Source organism: Selaginella moellendorffii, unplaced genomic scaffold, assembly GCF_000143415.4.
Source record: "Selaginella moellendorffii unplaced genomic scaffold, v1.0 SELMOscaffold_129, whole genome shotgun sequence".
Lineage (NCBI taxonomy): Eukaryota > Viridiplantae > Streptophyta > Lycopodiopsida > Selaginellales > Selaginellaceae > Selaginella > Selaginella moellendorffii.
This window is the reverse complement of record NW_003314390.1, coordinates 266,453-285,457: the sequence shown is the minus strand read 5'-3', so window position 1 is coordinate 285,457 and position 19,005 is coordinate 266,453. Positions and strand designations below refer to the sequence as shown.

General features: G+C 44.0%; 3 protein-coding genes across 3 annotated transcripts; 2 read left to right on the top strand and 1 right to left on the bottom strand.

The window, feature by feature from the left end:
* The first annotated feature begins 6,587 nt into the window (after positions 1–6,587).
* Positions 6,588–7,729, top strand: LOC9651356 (peroxidase P7). The gene is made up of 3 exons (XM_002992121.2): positions 6,588–6,791; positions 6,853–7,035; positions 7,085–7,729. The coding sequence occupies exons 1-3, from the start codon at positions 6,588–6,590 to the stop codon at positions 7,652–7,654; spliced, it is 957 nt and encodes a 318-aa protein (XP_002992167.2). The 3' UTR covers positions 7,655–7,729.
* A 4,438-nt stretch (positions 7,730–12,167) lies between these two features.
* Positions 12,168–16,325, bottom strand: LOC9651355 (isoamylase 3, chloroplastic). The gene is made up of 25 exons (XM_024665819.1): positions 16,172–16,325; positions 16,048–16,120; positions 15,909–15,974; positions 15,814–15,849; positions 15,639–15,757; positions 15,486–15,573; positions 15,197–15,427; positions 15,043–15,147; positions 14,885–14,989; positions 14,700–14,834; positions 14,555–14,644; positions 14,449–14,497; positions 14,330–14,393; positions 14,185–14,284; positions 14,029–14,129; positions 13,910–13,961; positions 13,791–13,853; positions 13,642–13,731; positions 13,507–13,579; positions 13,367–13,446; positions 13,208–13,312; positions 13,049–13,144; positions 12,928–12,989; positions 12,761–12,875; positions 12,168–12,694 (listed from the first exon to the last, which is right to left on the bottom strand). The coding sequence occupies exons 1-25, from the start codon at positions 16,258–16,260 to the stop codon at positions 12,581–12,583; spliced, it is 2,301 nt and encodes a 766-aa protein (XP_024521587.1). The 5' UTR covers positions 16,261–16,325; the 3' UTR covers positions 12,168–12,580.
* On the top strand, positions 16,325–18,995 carry LOC9651354 (cyclin-T1-4). The gene is made up of 5 exons (XM_002992119.2): positions 16,325–16,622; positions 16,689–16,770; positions 16,829–17,121; positions 17,170–17,321; positions 17,370–18,995. Exons 1-5 carry the CDS (start codon positions 16,411–16,413, stop codon positions 18,944–18,946), a joined length of 2,316 nt encoding a protein of 771 aa, XP_002992165.2. The 5' UTR covers positions 16,325–16,410; the 3' UTR covers positions 18,947–18,995.
* Positions 18,996–19,005: the final 10 nt, after the last annotated feature.

Genomic DNA, 19,005 nt, shown 5'->3' with positions numbered 1-19,005 from the left:
ACAAAGAGGGCGTCCACAGCACAATCTAGTTTTGTTGCAACACTTTGCTTACGGCATTTGCCTAAAATGGGCATTTGAAGAGGCACACACACAAGGACGTGTTCCAGGAACACGATGATCAAAACTCTCGTGGACCAGCCAGGCGAGACCAATGCTCCAGAGAATGCCGCAGCACAATCTCATCTCGTGGAACACTGCAATCCGGTGTTTGCCAAGGTATAAAGAGGTGTTAAGTTTATAAACACATCTTGTTCGGTATTCTGTGGGCAAATGCTAGGTGCGAAAATCCTAAAATTTTGTGTCAATAACCTGCATTATAGAGAATCATGATTCTGGTTTAAGTGCTCCAGAAGTGGCCAGAACTTGAATCTTGATGCTGTGCTTGATACTTACTGCCTTAGATGGAAAGGTGGAGTTGAAGTTGCAGTTATAAAATTTTTGGCTACTGCTTTTGTGGAAAAGCTCTGCAGCTCATGGTGTTGTTGTGAACATGGATTATCTCGGTCCCGTGAGTCTGCCTCTGGGCTAGAGTCGAGCGGTCTTTGTTCGTAGCAACCCTGCGATCCATCTGCAGTCGCCAGGGTTCGCAATGCGCTGGGAAAGCGCGACCTAGTAGGAGAGAGGCTACTCACCAAAGGTTTCTTGTACTACTCCGAGGCCTCCAAGGCTCCGATTAAGAGCATGCTTCCGTGGAATCACATTGGAAGACGACGAAGGTGGAGCCATTTCGAAGGTAGACCAGATGCGTTCTCCAGTTTCTTGTGCGAAAGACGAGCGAGGCACATCTTTGTCACGGCCAACGCCACCTTTTACAAGTACATTGGCTGCGAGCAAAGCTTGCGGGCGCACAGCATGCAAACTACGAACTGGACCGGACGCTGGACATCGATCCTTATGACCCATCGCAGCTCAAGGGCACCGCGAACACAGACGTGCTGGACTCGGATGGTCGCGAGAGCTGGGCAGTTCTACAAGCTTTTCCCCGTGGAAGCTGCAGGACAAGGTGCTGGGATCGAAAGTTTGGGCTCCCAAGGATGGTGATGGCGTTCCCTCCTGGGCGACAGCCGACAACATCCTTCACCACCCTTGCAAACTTGCCTCCAGTTGATGGCATCAGCCAAAAACCCGCGGAAAAACTCCGAGTTCCCGGTGCAGAAAACAATGAGATGCTTCACCATCACCGTGTACTGATCGTCTTCCTCTTATCCAAGCAAACTCCCAAAGTCTCGACAAGTCTCCAGCACGGATGGCTGGAGCAGCCGCTCTAGATCGCCAACATCACACACCGCCCTGGGCTTTCTCAAGCTCCTCCAAACTTCGGATGTTTGTGTTTCGAGCCTGGAACGTGAGCTCGTCACTGGATTCCAGGGATCAAGTGTTCCTTGAGGAAGCCTCATGTCTCTCAAGCGGCTGGGGTTCTCGACTAAACACCTTCAACGGTAGAAGCGGCAGCAAATGTGCCGGAAAGCAAAGCTCGAGCCAACGAGTCGTTTGGATGTTGAGAAAAAGAAGCTAAAGAGTTTTACATCATACTCGATCTCCACCTGGTGGAAAACGAAAAACAACCAAAGCAAAGCCTAGTGAGAAAAAGTATGCTGAGCAAAGAAGCCAACAACTATTTGCTGCAACCTGAGAAAACCCACAGCACAAACAGCCTGAAGATCTTAGAAAGTAGAACTGAGTTTAATGTATCACCAATTTTTTTTTAAAAATATATTATTATGGATGGCAATTGTTTTCATTGCCAAAAGGCTAAACAATCAGAGCACAAAGGAGTCAACAAATGTTAAAATGAATGTGGTGGAATCTATAGGCAATAACAAACAATGGAGATTGGAGGTACTATACCTTTACCTTTACTTGACAGTAGTATTAATTACAAGTTTAGGGAGGTCGACACTGGAATTGATGCTGGAGCTGGTGGCACAAGTCTTTTGCCTGCTTCCATTCTCAAGTGTATGCGCATGTGGAAAGCAGCAGTGGACGACCCTACATAGACAGCACTAGGTTCTACTCAGAGAGCAATAGCATTTGGAAAGTTTTAGCCTTACTTTACAACCAATGGAAGTGACAATTGGTGGTAATTGAGGTGAAGATTGTGCAGCCCATTGACAAGTCACATTTGTAGCCAGCAAGAGTGGCAAGGATGCATTAGAGATCTAATTTGCACTAGTTTGCAGAATTGAGAGTGCTTTGTGATGAAGTTTTCAATGTCATCTTTCACTGATGTTGTGAAAGGTGATTACTACATTCAATTTGATCTATTTTGGTTGCAGCATAATATATTTTGTACGATCAACCAAAAGCATCAAGCTTTTGACCAGATGGAGCAAGAGTGTGACTTGAATTTGAAACCTTACACTAATAAAAATAAGTCAAAATAATAATCAAAGACAAACAACCATAGTTTAAAATCATATATTGTCAATTTTAGATTATTTTGTTATATGGTAACATCTAGATAATGCCAACCCCACCTTGAGAAGGACTTCACACTCCCCTTCGACTTTGTCAACTTAGAAATTGAGAGCATTTGAGGGATTTTGATTATGCCAATGATATGATCATGGATGACTTCTCATCATAGCAATTGTCAAGACTGTAGGCTAAGAATATGAATCTAAAATGCAAGACAAGAGAAAGTTAGCAAAAGAACACTAGGAGATCAGCCCAAAACTGGTGTTGATTCAATTCAAGAGTTTGTATGAAGAGCTTAATTTTTTTAGTAGGCTAGTCATGCTAACTCCATTTGTAATATAGTGTATGCCATTTTTGGCTAGCAGATGACTAAGTCCAGAACATGTGTTTAGGCTATCACGAGTGTGGCTTGTTTCCTGAGTCCTTATTGTCCGTTTTTTATTCACAAGCAAAAAGATTAGACTATAAATACATGTGTATATATGTATGTATGTATTACCCTGACTAAGTAATATATTAATTATAGTACTATAGCATATAGACCATCCATTTGAGACTAAATCTGGTCTATCCATTTTTGTATATAAGTAAAGGTCTAAACCCACTAGTGAGGGATACTACAATTTTTCCCTAAAAAGCAAAGCTTTTTTAACAATACTTTGCTTTAGTATTTGGGATTATGCTTTTTGTTCTTATTTCTTCATTCTTTTTTAGATTTAGGTCTATATTAGCTTTTTGTAAAATCTAGAATTTTACCTATTATTGTGCTTAGATTTATTCTTTATTTTAATCTTCATTGCATTCTCTTCTCCTACCATGCTATATCGTCATCAATCAAGGAATATGTTATTTGAGGCTACTAATGTTACTCTATTAAATTGAATTTTTGGTGTTGTGAGATATAATTATATTAGTGTTACACCCAATCTTTGGTGTATTGCCATCTCCAACTTCTGTAGGATGTGATTACATCGATTGTCCTATTTTTGATGTTTTGCCATCTCCCATTGATGTGAAGTATGATCATGACACCGATTAGCGAGTTATATATGATGTAGTCTAGAATATTTGAGGATCAAGTTTATGGGAAAACAATGTTTACGATCTTAAATGGATTTCAGATTATGATGAGGAACTTAATTATTATGAAAATAACTTTGGAAATGAAATGAAGATTTCACAAGATAGGTGTCAATCCTTCAAAATGCCATCTGATCTTTTCCCCTTATCTTTTGCTCTTTCCCAATCCTTTCTTATTTCTCAGCTTAGGCCATTTTTTCATGTTGCTAGTGTTCCTTCTTTGTTTGCAACATCTTCTTTTCCTAGCACATTATTCATTTCTGACTCTTATGATTTTCATTTTCAGTTCAATGATGAGTTGAGTGTTTTCTGTCCTCCTCATATTAATTTGAATGTTAATTATATGCATGAAGTTAAGAATCTTGCTTTTGTTTCGTTAACAAAGTCATTAATTAGTTCTAGTATTAAATATTCCCCTATTCCAAGGGTTGACTCACTTTGGTCAAAGCTTTAAGTTCAATGAATGTCCCTAGTTGTGAGTGCTAATAAAAGCCTTTACTTTATCGTTATTGTTAATGAGTTTATGTATTGCTTTAAGAGTGTGGACATTATTATTGATTTTCCCATTTTAAATGTTGAGTTATGTGTTAAGGAGGTTGAGCGGTGTGAATCTTTTGCTTATAGTGGGTGAAATATTTTATGATAAGAAGTCTTCTATTTTCCAAACTTTAAGCACATGTCCTTTTAATTTCCCCATTTCTGCATTCCCAACTACTACAAATTCCTATTCTAATGCTTCTTTATCCATTTTTTCTTCTTCTACAATTATTTTTCCTTAATTTTTCTCATTTTTTCCTTTTTTCCTTTTTGCCTTAACACTTCAAAAAAAAATTCTTCAAAGGAGGGGGTAGAGGGGACGCATGAGAGTCTAGCTCCGACAATGGAATGAGGATAAGCAAATACTGTAGTGGAGTGAGGATAAATGATATAGATTGTAAAGTGAAGATGAGCATAACAAGTTCGAACGGAACATCTAACCTAGATAGAGTGAAGCTGAACAAATGTAATAGTGGAGTGAGGCTAAATATAAATGGTGAAGTAAGGATAAGTGTAGCAAGTTTGAATAAAGCTAGTGTTTTAAAACTTTTTTTTTCCATCAAAGAAGGGATAAAGAGGATGTGGAAGACAAATGGAGTGAGTCCGATTTTCCATATGCAGTGTTAAACAAAGATAAAAAGGTAGGTTCTATTTATAGTTGTGAGTTAGAAGATGAGGCTGATTCTACTTATGGTTGTGAGTTCGAATTAATAGTGGTCTCGGAGAATTATCAACAAACAAACTTAAATACAAGATATATTATTTGTTGTAATAATATTTCATGGACTATAGTGGCTCTCGAAGTCCCTTGCTTTTGTTTAAAGTTATGGCTTCAAGGTGGTTTAAGCATTTGGCAGTAGTATATGAAGTTACAACTGGTTCATCAAGATTCCATAGTTGACTAATGCTTATACCATGGCTTCAAGTTTTATTTCAGTCATAGTTGTTAGCAACTTTGTTAGTGGTTTTATGGGAGTTTTAGATTCTTGTGGTAGTTTACAATTGTCCAACAAAAACTTTAGATATTCTACCTAATTTATTACTATCACCTTTTTCATCTTCCAAAGGGGAGGATGGTGTAAAGTTTTTAAATACAAATATGTATATATATGTATATATATATTACTCTAGCTAAGTAATACACTAATTATAGTACTATAGCATATGAACTGTCCATTTGGGACTGAATCTGGTCCATCCATTCTTGTATATAAGTAGGGGTGTAAACCCTAATTAATAATCCTGGAGACCAACACAACAGGACCAGAGTCCTATAGCGTTATTCCAACCCCTGGAAGAGACGAGCGAGGAGTATGAAAAGGTCAAGCACTAGAGTTAGCATTCCTCTAAGGTAGGGAAAGGGAAGATAAGTCTATACAAAGCTTGTCTATTAGATTTGATACACACTATAAAGTAGTCTTCAAAAACATTAGTATTCAAGGAAGGAAGATACATGGAAAAAGGGTCTTCTATTGATATGTTACATAATAGAATGAAGAGAAAATTAATTTCACCCACTCGAACAGTGGCAACTGCAATTGTTATTCCTATATCCTGAGTATTCATAGTAGAAAACAAATATAAATAATAAATATAAATATTAGGGTTTATCACATGGTGTGGCTAGATGAAGAAAGATGCTATAAAAGTTGCTTCGTTATAAAAATGTAATTTTGAAGAGACAATAAGGACAAAATCTATTTTTTATTATAGATTTACAGAAATACATAGTTTTTAAAATATGCACATTTATATAATAAAATGATAATTTACACTATTTAGTATAATTTGTTATAAAATACGTATTAAATTTTATTTTCAAGTCTGTATTAAGTTCGAAAATATTATTATTATGTGTTAGGCTTACTAGCTTCAATATGAAAAATTAATTTTCTCTTAAACTTTTAAATGATGTAGAAATAGATTATAAAACTATATCTAAATGAAATATTATATTTTTCTATTAATTTTAGTCTCAAAAGTTCCTCTTTAAGTGAGGATCCTAAAGAGGATCTAAGTTGCTGGCAAACTCTTTCTCGTTTGATGAGAGAAAACACTACTTGCAGAATGTACTTAGGAGGAGGAGGCTTTCTCCTCGAAAGTTCTAATGTCTTATTTGCAACAGACGAAATTAGTCAGCAAAGGCAAATGTGACAGGCAGGATGCTTTGGTGGCGGAAAGGGAGTGATTCCAGTAAAACACTCCACCAAGAAAAATTGTCCAAAGTCACAGGATGCATTTGAGCAGTACTTGACTTCATGACAAGCTTGATCATCTCTTGTGAGATTTGAGATATGGTTCTTTTGAGGGTGAAATGTTTGAACTTGTGTGCCACCGCCGACTTTCATACAAACAAACCACATGAAATGGATACGACTTATTCCATTACAGAACAAAAAGCTTGTCAAAATACACCAGCTCGAGTTGTGTTTAATATCATTCACCACCGTGGCACCCGTGCTAGATACGGCGAGGCTCTATCTATAAATCCAACCCTTCCAAACGTTTCAAAGGCCAGGCCTTTTGAGTGAAGCAAAAGCTCAAGCGGAAAGATGGCGATCATGTCCTTTGTGCTCGTGTTGTTGCTGGCTCTGCATGGAAGTGCTCTTGGCCAAACTTTGAGCTCCAGCTTCTACCGCTCCTCGTGCCCAAATCTCACCACCATCGTGAGAGCTGCAGTGCAGCAGGCCGTCCAGGCAGAGGCTCGAATCGCAGCCTCGTTTGTTCGCCTCCATTTCCACGACTGCTTTGTCAATGTAGAAAGCTTCCATAAGTTTCATTCAAGCATATTGAAAGAACCATGCATTTCTCTTGCAGGGATGTGATGCTTCCATTCTTCTAGACGGCGCAAACCTGGAGCAAAACGCGTTTCCAAACGCTGGCTCCGCCCGTGGCTTCGACATCGTCGACTCCATCAAGAGCTCCGTCGAGAGCTCCTGCCCGGGTGTTGTCTCCTGCGCTGACTTACTGGCGCTCATTGCCCGGGACTCCGTAGTCGCGGTAAACTCTCAAAGTCAACGGTCAAAAGCTGACAATATCGTTTTTACAGCTGAACGGGCCTTCGTGGACGGTGGTGTTTGGAAGGAGGGATAGCTTAACAGCAAGCCAATCCGCTGCAAATTCCAACCTTCCTCCTCCAACTTTGAATGCCTCAGCGCTCATCGCGAGTTTCCAAAACCAGGGGCTTTCAACCAGAGATATGGTGGCTCTCTCTGGGGCTCACACCATTGGGCAGGCCCAGTGCACCACCTTTAAGGCTCGGCTCTACGGGCCCTTCCAAAGAGGGGACCAGATGGATCAAAGTTTTAACACCTCGTTGCAAAGCTCGTGCCCGAGCAGCAATGGCGACACCAATCTCTCGCCGCTCGACGTCCAGACGCCCACCAGCTTTGACAATCGCTACTTTAGGAACTTGCAGAACCGGAGAGGGTTGCTTTTCTCGGACCAGACGCTCTTTTCCGGGGGTCAGGCCAGCACGAGGAATCTCGTCAACTCGTACGCTTTGAGCCAGAGCACTTTCTTCCAGGACTTTGGCAATGCCATGGTAAGGATGGGCAATATCAATGTGCTGACTGGATCCAATGGAGAGATTCGAAGAAACTGTGGAAGAACAAACTAGCTTGAGAAGAAGTATACTTGATAAACACCTTGGAACCAAGGGATAATTTTTATATATTGAAAAAATCTAGTTCACTTTGCCACAGTATTGACGAATCTGTCCATTTGGAGCTAAGAGCGGCTTGAGGTTCCCCATATTGATCATTCCAGTCGCAAAGTCCTGGAAAAATCGCGCTTGATCCATGGCATAAGTGTGCACCAGCTGCGCAACTGTCCAATCGCCACCACTCCACAGTGTCTGGTCAGAGTGGAACAGTCTACTGAAATTTATCAAGTCCTTGTAGTACTTGTTGTCAAACACCACTAGAGTTTGCAAATCTAGAGGAGAAAGGTACCACTGCAGGGACACTGGCTCCTGAGCGATTGGTTGTAGTAAGGGTTCATATAATCTGGTGAAGAGCTCAGCAATGGACCATAGAGGTGAGATTTGAAGTTCCCACATTGGCCTTGGCCCAGAGTGTGAGAGCAACTAGATCTTGTATGGAGAGGCCATGGCTTTGAAAGCTGGCGATGAGCACGGAAAGGTGGAAGTTCTGCATTTACAGCCGTCTGGTTTGCCATGAGGCTGTCTCGCTGCCCAAAGGTAACGGTCCACGTTGGTCCATTCAGCTGGGCAATGTAGAATTAGTTCATACTATGTAGTATAACTACTGTCATTACCACAGTGACGCACTCTCGAGTGACGAGCACGCTAACAGCGGATGAGACAGTGTGTGGGCATTTTGCCTCTACTAAAGCCTTGATGTTTCCAATCACGTTGTATCCTCACTACAAACAAAATGGTATATAACTCCCCTCATGTTAGGCACTATGCCAAAATTGTGTTAAACACTATTTAATACTATTTTGCATGTAAGAATTTGATATAAAAAGTTAAGGGATATTGAGTGTATACCAAAATTCTATTTTATAATGCATCAGGCTTAAAAAAATTTAAATGCACTACAATGGGATTTGGCTGGCTTAACAAATTTGGCAAGTAACACTTTGACAACTTCTCAGTTATGCAAAAGTAAGTTTGTCCATTGTCTCAGCCCAATTGACCTTTTGCTCATGAGTTCTCTCAGGTGGGCATTGCTAGTGGGTACCTTTTATCTGGCATCTTAAAGAATATACTTAGAATAAAATTTTCATTGTGCCTTTTGCCAACTTATAACAAGAGCTTAAGGATACTAACGACTGTCAGAGCCGTCGATCTAGCTGTTTAAAAGTCTGGACCATTGGATCAGAGCAAATTGAGATTAGGTTCTAGAAGCTAGGGTTTTCAGAAGCAATGGCAGCAGAGGTCGGGAGGAAGAGGCGGCGGCCTGTTCCGCTGATCGGCCGAGGAGGGCTGATGAAGGACGTGAAAGCGACAGTGAAAGCTCTTGTCGCGGCCTACTGTGAGGGGGACGACGAGAATTCTGTTCGCTTCATCACGTTTGAGGGCGGATCAGGCATCGGCAAGACACGGTGCTTGCAGGAAATCAGGGAACAGGTGCGCCTGTGCTGCACGCCAGCGGATTTCCAGCTGAAAAGCCTCTACGATGCGGGTGCCGTGCATCAGATTTTTGTGACATTCAACGGCCGAGGCTCCGAGCATTCCCACATGCCTAGCCCGGATATTGCAATGGATGGCTCCAAGTTCCTCGAGGTAACAATCCTTTCGGAGCTGTTGCACGGGCTGCCGTTTTTCAAGCTCGACGCAGAGACGCAGGGCTCTATCAGCAGCTTCCCATCCTTTGCAAAGGCCATGGGCAAGGTATGCGAGTTTCTTAAGCAGGGAAAGCCGGGAGTGGTGCTCTTGTATCTTCTTCTAGACGAGATGCAGCTCCTAGCAGCGCAGCTAGGCACAAGGGTGAGAGTGTTCCTCAAGGAGATGTGCGATGGAGTTGGCCGTTTCATGAGGAACACCTGCAAGCAGGAGGCAGGGGGTCTTATCCTGATTCCTTGTTTAGCAGGGTGCAGGGTTCCAGAAGTTGGTACTTTTGGTGCGTGCAAATGGCCTAAGATCGCCCACCGCTTGACAGGTTTGTCTCTGCAAGACTCTAGGGAGGTGGTCGAGCAGGGCGCAGGTTCCAGCAATCTGATGGAGCACGAACAATTTGGGGTGCTGCTTCAAGACTGTCTTGGAGTTCCCAGGTTTTTGGAATGGGTTTCAGCGGGCCTGAGAAACGCACTTGGGGATATAGGCTTGGATGACCTGCAAATGATCGACGAGGCCAGGAGGAGCATGATCACGTCCATGGAGTGCTGGGCAGGAGATGCCATAGAATTCGGAGGCTCCAACCTGGAGCAACTAAAAGATGCTTTTAGATACTGTCTTATACAAGGGAGTGTTGACGACTCCGAGCTGGCCGTGGAAGAAAGTATTCGGGGGTACTTTTGCTGGAAGGAAGAAGCAGGGAAGATTGTCTTTGAGGCTCCAAACGTGCTACTGCACCATCTTGGCCACCGTCTCAGGCTGCACCAGCCTCTAGTGGAGCTGCGGCCGGATCTGGTACAAAGTGAAACGCTGGAGCGGGCATGCTTGGAGATGCTTTACGTGAGGCTGTGTCTTGCAAGAGGGAAGACGGTGAAGCTTGACGACCTGTTTCCGGGCTGCATCTGTGCCAGCCCGTTTGAGGTTCGGGTTCCCGAAAGGGTATCGCGAGAGGATGAGGTGTTTCAGTTTCTCAGACCAGGTCAGGCGGCACGCCATTTTGCTAGAAAGGGTGACACCAGTACAAGGCTTGTAGCTGCCGGAAGTCACTGTCCCCCGAGGACAATCTTTCTTCCTGCTCATGGCATCGTGATGAAGACCATGGGATCGTGCCCCATTGTTGACGGAAGGCTTTTCCTACGAGGCAGGAATGTAGAGGTTGGAGTCGAGGCATTTGGCACACTAGAGCTCTGGATTCAATGTAAGGGTCAGGAGAAAGTCACAGTACCCGAGATGAAGAAGTGGTGCGACGAGGCTTTCGATGAGGCACTGAAAGTGTTCGGCAGGGAAAAGGTGTACATCATTTTGGTGCCATACCATAGTTTTGAGGCGGATTTATTGGACGCTTTCTTCGAAGAGCAGCAGCTCCTAGGACGGCAGGTGTTGGTACTAGATGGTGTCGGCTGTGAGGCCTTCATGCCTGGCTTCTTTCACCGCTGTGCCAAGCGGTCCTAATCTTCCTTGTTGTGGTTAGCCCACCTAAACCACCCAAGGTAGTTTGTAGTGTTATCATAGGATAGATCAATCAAACTTAAAAAGTGGCAATTTGTTTGATACCACTATGAAGAAATTTATGAAGTCTTCTTTATAACCCTTAAACCATATCAGGTTAGAAGAAAATAATGGAGGAAACATGGCATTATACCCCAGAGGATAAGAAACATATCATATTACAGAAGTCCTTTAGTCACGCCATAAATTTCTGTAGATGATTTTCCAGTCAAACATCATAAACTATTATTCAAGGCCATTTAAAAAGGTAATATTTAAGTAAAATACATAATACTATACCAATACAATTGGTAATGATCCTAACCAACTGGTGAGGTCCTTCATCCTAGAAAATCTTTAAATATAAGAAGATTTTATGATATTATTTCAGAACTAGACTTGAACCTCTCTAATACCAATGAAATAAACAGTATTTTGTATTTATAATTTCATTGTATTTAAGTTTGACTTCTAGGCCCATGTTTCCAATTTTCAATTGTGACTTATGTTGTCCATATAATTTGAATTGAATTGTTACTCTATTTTCATTCTCTTGTTTCTATAATTGACAGTATTAACATTCCCATATCATATAATTTGAATTATTCCTCTATTTTCATTCTCTTGTTTATTATCATGCAATAAGGCCATATTGCTTTCTTTCTTTCATGGTTATTTATTGTGATTTTCCATGGCCATATTTCTTTGGACTTCCTTCATATAAGGTTTGTTTAGCTTCTTGCAGTTGCTATCAATGGCTATTTCATGTGGGATGACATGGCTCTAATACCAATGAAATGAACAATATCCCTCACACAAATGCTTCAATGTAATATCAGAGTGTTTTGAAATGTCTAAGCCATTCATCACTTTGCCACTAGTCTCCAAGGTTCACATTTGACATCCCATATATATAGGGTGTGCATGTCAGAAGGTCCAGCACTGGTAGTTTTATAGCCAAGTTCCACCCCAGATTCTTTTTCATCACCTAAAGCATCCTCAAATTGATAAACCCACAGCATGTAATTCCATGTGATATAAACTCTTCTTTGTTACTTTCTTTGTTGGGGAAGACTTTGCGCTGGTTGACTAACTAGCGCAAAGTCTTTCCAACAAATTAAGTAACGAATACGAATGGATCAGAATTCAGACATCTGACAATCAATCCATTTGATGCGACAACAGGCAATGAACGCCATATGACATCATATCTAATATTTAATTTCCGTGGCTGATTGCCATAAAAACCTGGAGAGATAATAGAATTTCCATGCTTTGCACACAAAGAAGACTTTGGAGATTGAGATGGAAGAAGATTTCCCACAGATACAGAAGCTCCATGTACGCTAGTGAACAAAAGTTGTATATAGACAATCAAGATACCATGCAACATTTCCAAATTTAAAATGCATTTCTACCATACCCTCGTACCTCATCCGAGTTCTGACAAAAGCCGGTCTGTCCACAGGGTCCAGCTTCTCGGCCGAAGAAGTGGAACTCCTCCTGCTACTGCTCCTTCAATCAATAACGTTTTCCACAGAAGCAATAGCAGTGTCCAAACCCTCCACCAGAAACGAAAAGAGCAAAGCGCTTCGGTTTCATCGATCAAGAGCGTCTCGTCAACTAGCCGCTTCTTCACGCCATTGCCGTACCTCCGAAGAGCGCTCTGAAGATAGACTTCTTCCAAACGCCCTTGGGCCCATACAGCACGTAGCTCCTAAGTTGAGAACTCCAAAGATATGCCCCTTCTCAGGTTTATGACTTTGCAATGAGTACGATGCAGCTGAAAGGCACAACACTGTATCGTTCCTGGAGGCCTCCGACCCCTTCCTCGCAAAAATCTTCGGGGTGAGCGAAATGGGTGTCAATCTGCTCGCAGCCATGGCTCGTGAGATTAAACAAACACACTGGTGCGCAAGAGAATAGAAATCGTACCAGCCTAAGCCAGCGTTTTCCACCCGGCGGACGTGGCAGTGCGGCATTCACGGCGTAAGTGTGTGCGTTGAACGCCATGTAGAGATCTCCACCTCCAAGCTTGCCCTCGTGTAGCCTGCAAGCAAGGACGATTGAGAAAAAAAAATGGCGAAAGTATCTTCACTTACGTGAAAGCTAGAAACCGAGAATCTGGATTGTCCCACTGGGTTTCATGCCATGTAACATCGGACTGCACAAACGTCGGCTTAGTCATACGGTTTGCATCGTCAGGATTCGAATAGAGCTTACGTTGGAGAGGAACTCTGAACGAGCAAGCAGAGGATGCTTCAAGCGAAACTTTATAACCTTGGAAAAAAAAGCAAAATGATCCTTCTTCTTTTGGAGCTGGAATGAATTATGTTGCTCAAGGTAAGAATTCACAGTAAAAACTAACACAAATCAGCGTACCTGGGTCCATAAAAATTCGTTTAGACTGGTGTCATGACCATACGTGTTGTTGTTACCATATTTTGTATGGGCGTATTCATCACCCATGATCATCATTGGTGTTCCCTGAGATTTTTTACCAAAGAGCGTCAAAATATGAGAGAGACAACAAGCTCAAACCTGAGAGAACATTAACGCTACGTGTAGGTTTTTCATCTGGCGTGCTCGAAGACCGTTCACAGCCTGATCACCCGTTTCACCTGCACAGAAACACGCGCGCTCTTTAGAAAATTTGCCGACCTCAGGGCGAAGTGAAGTACCTTCTACTCCACAATTCCAGCTAAAATTATCATTGCTGCCATCTTGTCCACGCTCCCCATTTGCGTCGTTGTGCTAAGGATTCATAACATTGTCACCCTTGCGTTTCAAAACAAGGACGTAAGCCATTTGCATACCTTCATGTTGTATGCCACAAGGTCATATAGAGTGAAGCCATCATGTGCAACAATAAAGTTGATACCATGGTAAGGCTTTCGTTGGTTTTTCTGCCAATCAAAACAAATGAACAGTATCAACAAAAGAAAACGAAATGCCGCCATCAAACATTGTACAGATCTGCTGATCCAGATAGCCGTGTGGCCAGTGTCCTCTTCATTCCACAATCGCCCTGTATAGACAATCAGCATATCAGTGACTTTTACTGGCATAGCTCATCCTAGGTACCTTGACGAACCGCCGCAGATCGTCCCGATATTTACCATTCCACTCTGCCCACCTGAAAAATCAAGTCGGAAGTGGAAGGCTTACAAAGCGAGCCAATCTTGAGAAATAGAAAGGCGCACCTGTCCCAGTTAGGAAACGCGCCTACTAAATACAGGCCTCCACAATCCCAAGGTTCGGCAATAAGCTTGCACTTGGACAGCACTTCATCCTTACATATTGCCTGCAAGGATATGATGCGTTCTTATGGGGAATGAAAAAAATGAAAGCCAACCAACCCGAATAAGAGGAGGATTCGCCAATGGAGCGCCATTGGTACCCCGGCAAAGAACACTGGCAAGGTCGAATCTAAATCCATCAATATGATATTCCGTGACCCTGAAACCAGAAGCTGAACGCATTATGATTGAAACACGTCCATACCAGTGCTTGAGGCTGTCCAAAATAAACTCAGTAACGACCGGATGGTTGCAATTCAGAGTGTTTCCTACACGTAAAACACATCAGCAATGCTCCTGACAAAACAGAACAATGAAATTTACCGCATCCAGAAAAGTTCATGTAGCCATTTGCATCCATCATGTAATACACCTGCATTGAAAAAGAATTGAATGTGGAGATCGATTTTCAAACTGAGACAAATTATACCGCATTGTCTACACCTCGGAAGCATGTGACATAAGGATCTGCACAATTGCCTCCTTCGTTTGTGTGATTGTACACCACATCCAAGAGAACCTGCTCAAATCCCAAAACCAGAAACATAATGCTTGACAATTTTGTGCCTACGCACCTCAATCCCCGCTTTATGAAGCGCTTTCACCATTTGCTTTAGCTCCAGAGATGCAGCTATAGGTCCACCTCCGTTGCTGGCAAACCGACTCATCGGAGAAAAGAAGTTTATGGTTGAGTAGCCCCAAGCGTTTACCTGAATAAAGGAATGAGTCTGTACAAATCGCAAGAATTTATTCGACTAACCATGTGGTCCCGTGGGTTTGGTCTCCTTTGAAACTCAAGCTCGTCGTACTCAAATATTGGAAGAAGCTCAACTGCTGTCACGCCAAGCTCGACTAAATGCGGAATCTGTAAGCAAGAACATATAGCCTGCCAAAGTCCTAATAAAGAGAAAAAAAAACCTTGTCAATAAAGCCAAGGTAACTTCCCCGAACTCCTTCAGCAACACCAGAAGATTGGTCCTTTGTAAAACCACGCACACTCATCTCGTAGATAACCAGGTCTTTCTGCAAAGTCTTGTAAGGATGAAAAGAAAATAAAAGACCAGAAGCTCACCTCCGGGACCCTGGTGCGTGCTTCATCTCCCTCCCAGTCAAATTCAGATAGTGTAAAGTCGAAAGTTCCCCAGTGCGGAGCCAACTTCTGGGTCTTATCTGCAAAAATTCTACGTCCTTCCACATACTTCGCATACGGATCAAGCAGCAGCGTGTTTTTGTCAAATCGACTATTCTTGTCGCGAGGTCCATCAACATGATATCCATACAAGACACCACTTAGCGGGATGTTCTACAAAAAGAACAAGAAAGCATGTAAAAGGCTAGAGCTTTTTCTACAAAAACATTACCTCAAGACATATGTGCCAGACGTTTCCAGTTCTGTTCTTTTGTGGATCGAGCACAATCTCTTTAACAGGACCTTCTGTTCCCAGGCGACTGTAATTGAGAACGAAGAAAGACACCAGTAAAGCGACGAAACAAAAGCAAAGAGGCTAGCTTACACGCATAGCGTCACAGAAGTTCCATGCTCTGAAAACAACGCAAAATTGACGCCCTCTCCCAGCTTAGATGCACCGAGGGGAGTAGCCTGCCCGTTTGACACTGCGGGATCCAAGCCTGCCTGCAAAACAGGACCGCAATCAAAATGCCGCAAAACTCAGAAAGCTCCCACCTTACCGTATCCATGCTCGCAAAAATTCGTGTTCTTCTAATCTGGACAGAAACGCAACAATGTAAAGAACAAAGTTTCAATGTTGGCGAGTATCTCTTACAGCACAAATCCTATTCAATCGTCTCGACGCTGGGCACGCTCTCCAATTGGCGCGACCAAACCCCTCCTAAAACCGAAAACAAAACAAAGTTTGTTCGATGAGAAAGAGGATTGTAGCCACATTCCAGATTTTTACTCACTGGATGCGTGACAGGGTGAGGCAGGCTTGTCGTTTTAGCAACAGCCAGCCTTCGCCGCGGAAACGCAATGGAGCTGCTTCAGTATCTCGCGTGATCGTTGCAAAGAGCAAGGAAGAGATTTGACCTCATTGGCGCCGCCGCCGCGGAGTGGAGCGCCCAGAATCCACCGCGAATGCAGCTAGAATGCGATGGAAGAGAGGCGCATTGATTCATCGCTGTGGCCGCCTTTCCTTTTTCGCTCGCTAGAGCCCTAAAATCGAAAAAGGAAGAGGGGGATCTTTTTTAGGGTTTTGACGGAGAGCTTCTCGAGGTTTGTAGCGTGGAGAAGGCGGCGATGATAGGGATTGTGTAGCAGCAGCCGCCATGGGTCGAGCTTCCACTGAAGGTTTTGTAGCTCAGGCCGCGGCAACGAGGCTGGAAGAGCCCGATTTTTCCAGCTCCAAGTGGTATTTCTCCAGAGAGGAGATCGAGAAATCTTCGCCCTCGCGGAAGGATGGGATCGACGGCAAGAAGGAGGCCCAGTACAGGAGGTCGTATTGCGCTTACTTGCAGGAGCTGGGAATGAAGCTCAAGATGTAAGTTCTTTGGTTTCTTCCTTTCTCTTTTTTCCCCCATTTTTGCTATCGGGCTTTTCATTCCAGGCCACAAATCGCCATTGCAACCGCGATTGTTTTTTGTCATCGATTCTTTCTGCGACAGTCGCACGCTCGCAACGATAGATTTGTAAGTTTCATTCTCCTGTGGAGAAGAACGAGAATGGTGGTGATGGTTTTATTCGCAGATGGTTGCGACCATAGGCATGTTTCTCGCTGGCAAAGTGGAGGAAACTCCTAGACCGGCAAACGATGTTGTCTTGGTATCCTATGCGCTTCGTCACAAAAAGCCCATCACCAAAGAGGTTTACCAGCGACAACTCCGGCTGCTATTGACAGGAGAGAACCTTTTGCTGTCAACATTGGGCTTTGATTTGAATGTCTCTCACCCATACAGACCAATGGTACTGGCAGTGAGGAAGTTGGCCCCGGCTTTTCAATCTTCCATCGCACAAGTCGCTTGGAACTTTATAAATGACGGGTAATAAGTTTCTTGTCGATGCGAGTCACTAACGCTTCTATTTTTCAGGCTGAAAACCACCTTGTTCTTGCAATTCAAGCCTCATCACATTGCCGCTGGAGCCATCTTTCTCGGGGCTAAATTTCTCAAGCTAAAACTTCCGGGCGATGGTGAGAAGGCTTGGTGGCGAGAGTTTCGAGTCACTCCAAGGCAGCTAGAAGGTTGTCTGATTGCTACTTGTCTCAACGTTTAATTTCTGTCTCTTGCAGAGGTCAGCAATCAAATGCTGGAACTCTACGAGCAGGCAGGCTCCAATCCATCGCGGGCTAGTCGTCCAAGTGCCAGAGTTGATAGTCCTCCTTCTGGTCAAGTCTCTACTCAGACGGAGGTACGTGACGATGTCTCGAGAAGAGCTAGCAATTCTCCCGGTGAAGTCATATCACGCAAGGAACCCGACGTGGTTGAGCCGCAGCAGGAGAAGACACAGGTGGAAAGCATCGATGAGGCCAAGCTCAAAGCTGCTCTCAAACGCAGGAAATCCCGAGTGGAAGCGGTGGCAGCTCCGCAGAAGCAAGATGTGGTTACCGATGAAGAACTACTCGAACGAGAGCTGGAGAATGGCATTGAAGTTGCGAGGCCGAAGAAGATGGAAAACGGGGATATGCACCGAGAAACTGGTAAACAGGCAGCTTCTTTAAAAAGGGAGCGTCCCGACGAAGTAGCAGCGAAAAGGGACCGCCCGGATGAGGAAGTTGTGAGGAGGGAGGTGGCCGTTAAGAAAGAGTGTCTCGACGAGGTGGTGATAGCAAAGCCAGACGAGGTGAAAGAGCGTATCGACGAAGTTGTCACGCAGAGTGTGCGTCCGGCCGAGGTGACAGTCGAGAAAGAGCGTGTCGACGAGGTGGTGTCCCAGACGGACCATCACAACGATGTTCTAGCACAAGTTGCGGCCATGGAAGATCGTTCGGAAGAACGTTCCGACGAGATGGTAGCCAAGAGAGAGCGTCTCCACGAGGTGGTAGTGAAGATAGAGCGCTCAGATGAGGAGGTGGTAGCAGAGCGAGACCATCCAGACAAAGAAGTGGTGCCAACGAAGATCGACGAGAATGTGCCGGCGCTAGTCAAGAAGGAACTTCCGGATGGGGTGATAGAGAAGGTTGTGGCAAAGAGTGACGAGGTGGTAGTGAAGGAGGACAATTCAGACGAGGTGATGGAGAAGAAGATATCAATCAAGGAAGAGCGTCCAGAGGCCGATGTAACGGCAGCCAAAAGCGACGAGAAAAGGGAGCGTCCAGAGGAAGAAGAACCGGCAAGCAAGAGGAAGAGATTAAACGACGAAGATCTCCCTTCCAAGCCACCAGCGGCAGCGGCAGCTGCAGCAGTGAAAGTTGAAGCTCCGGACGAGGAAGAAGGCGAGCTCCCGTCATCCGGCCACGACTTTCCTCCTCCTCGATCGCCACCACGGCCTCTAAGTCGCGAGCGAAGGATGGTATCGCCTCACGAGAGGCCGAGGCCACCTGCATTCCTGCCTTTCGACACTCGATACGATCGGCGACGAGACTTTCATCAGTACGCTCGACGAGAGACATTCTTTGATCGACAGCCTCAGCCGCAGCATCACAACGCTGGATTTCGACACCATCGCGATTACTACGCTCCTCACCATCAGTTCCAGCAGCAGCAGCAGCACTACTATCAGCAGCAGCCGAGACAAATGGAGTGGCAGCACCAGCAGCAGCAGCACCATCACCACCACCATCGCCCACCGCCGCCACCGCCGCCGAGAGAGCCATGGATGGAGCGAGACGCAAAGAAAGCTCGCTATGACTCGTATGTCTCCAAATGACAAAATCTCGCAAAGCTTTTGTAAATAGCACAAAGGGTTCTTCGCTTCTTCTTGTTTGT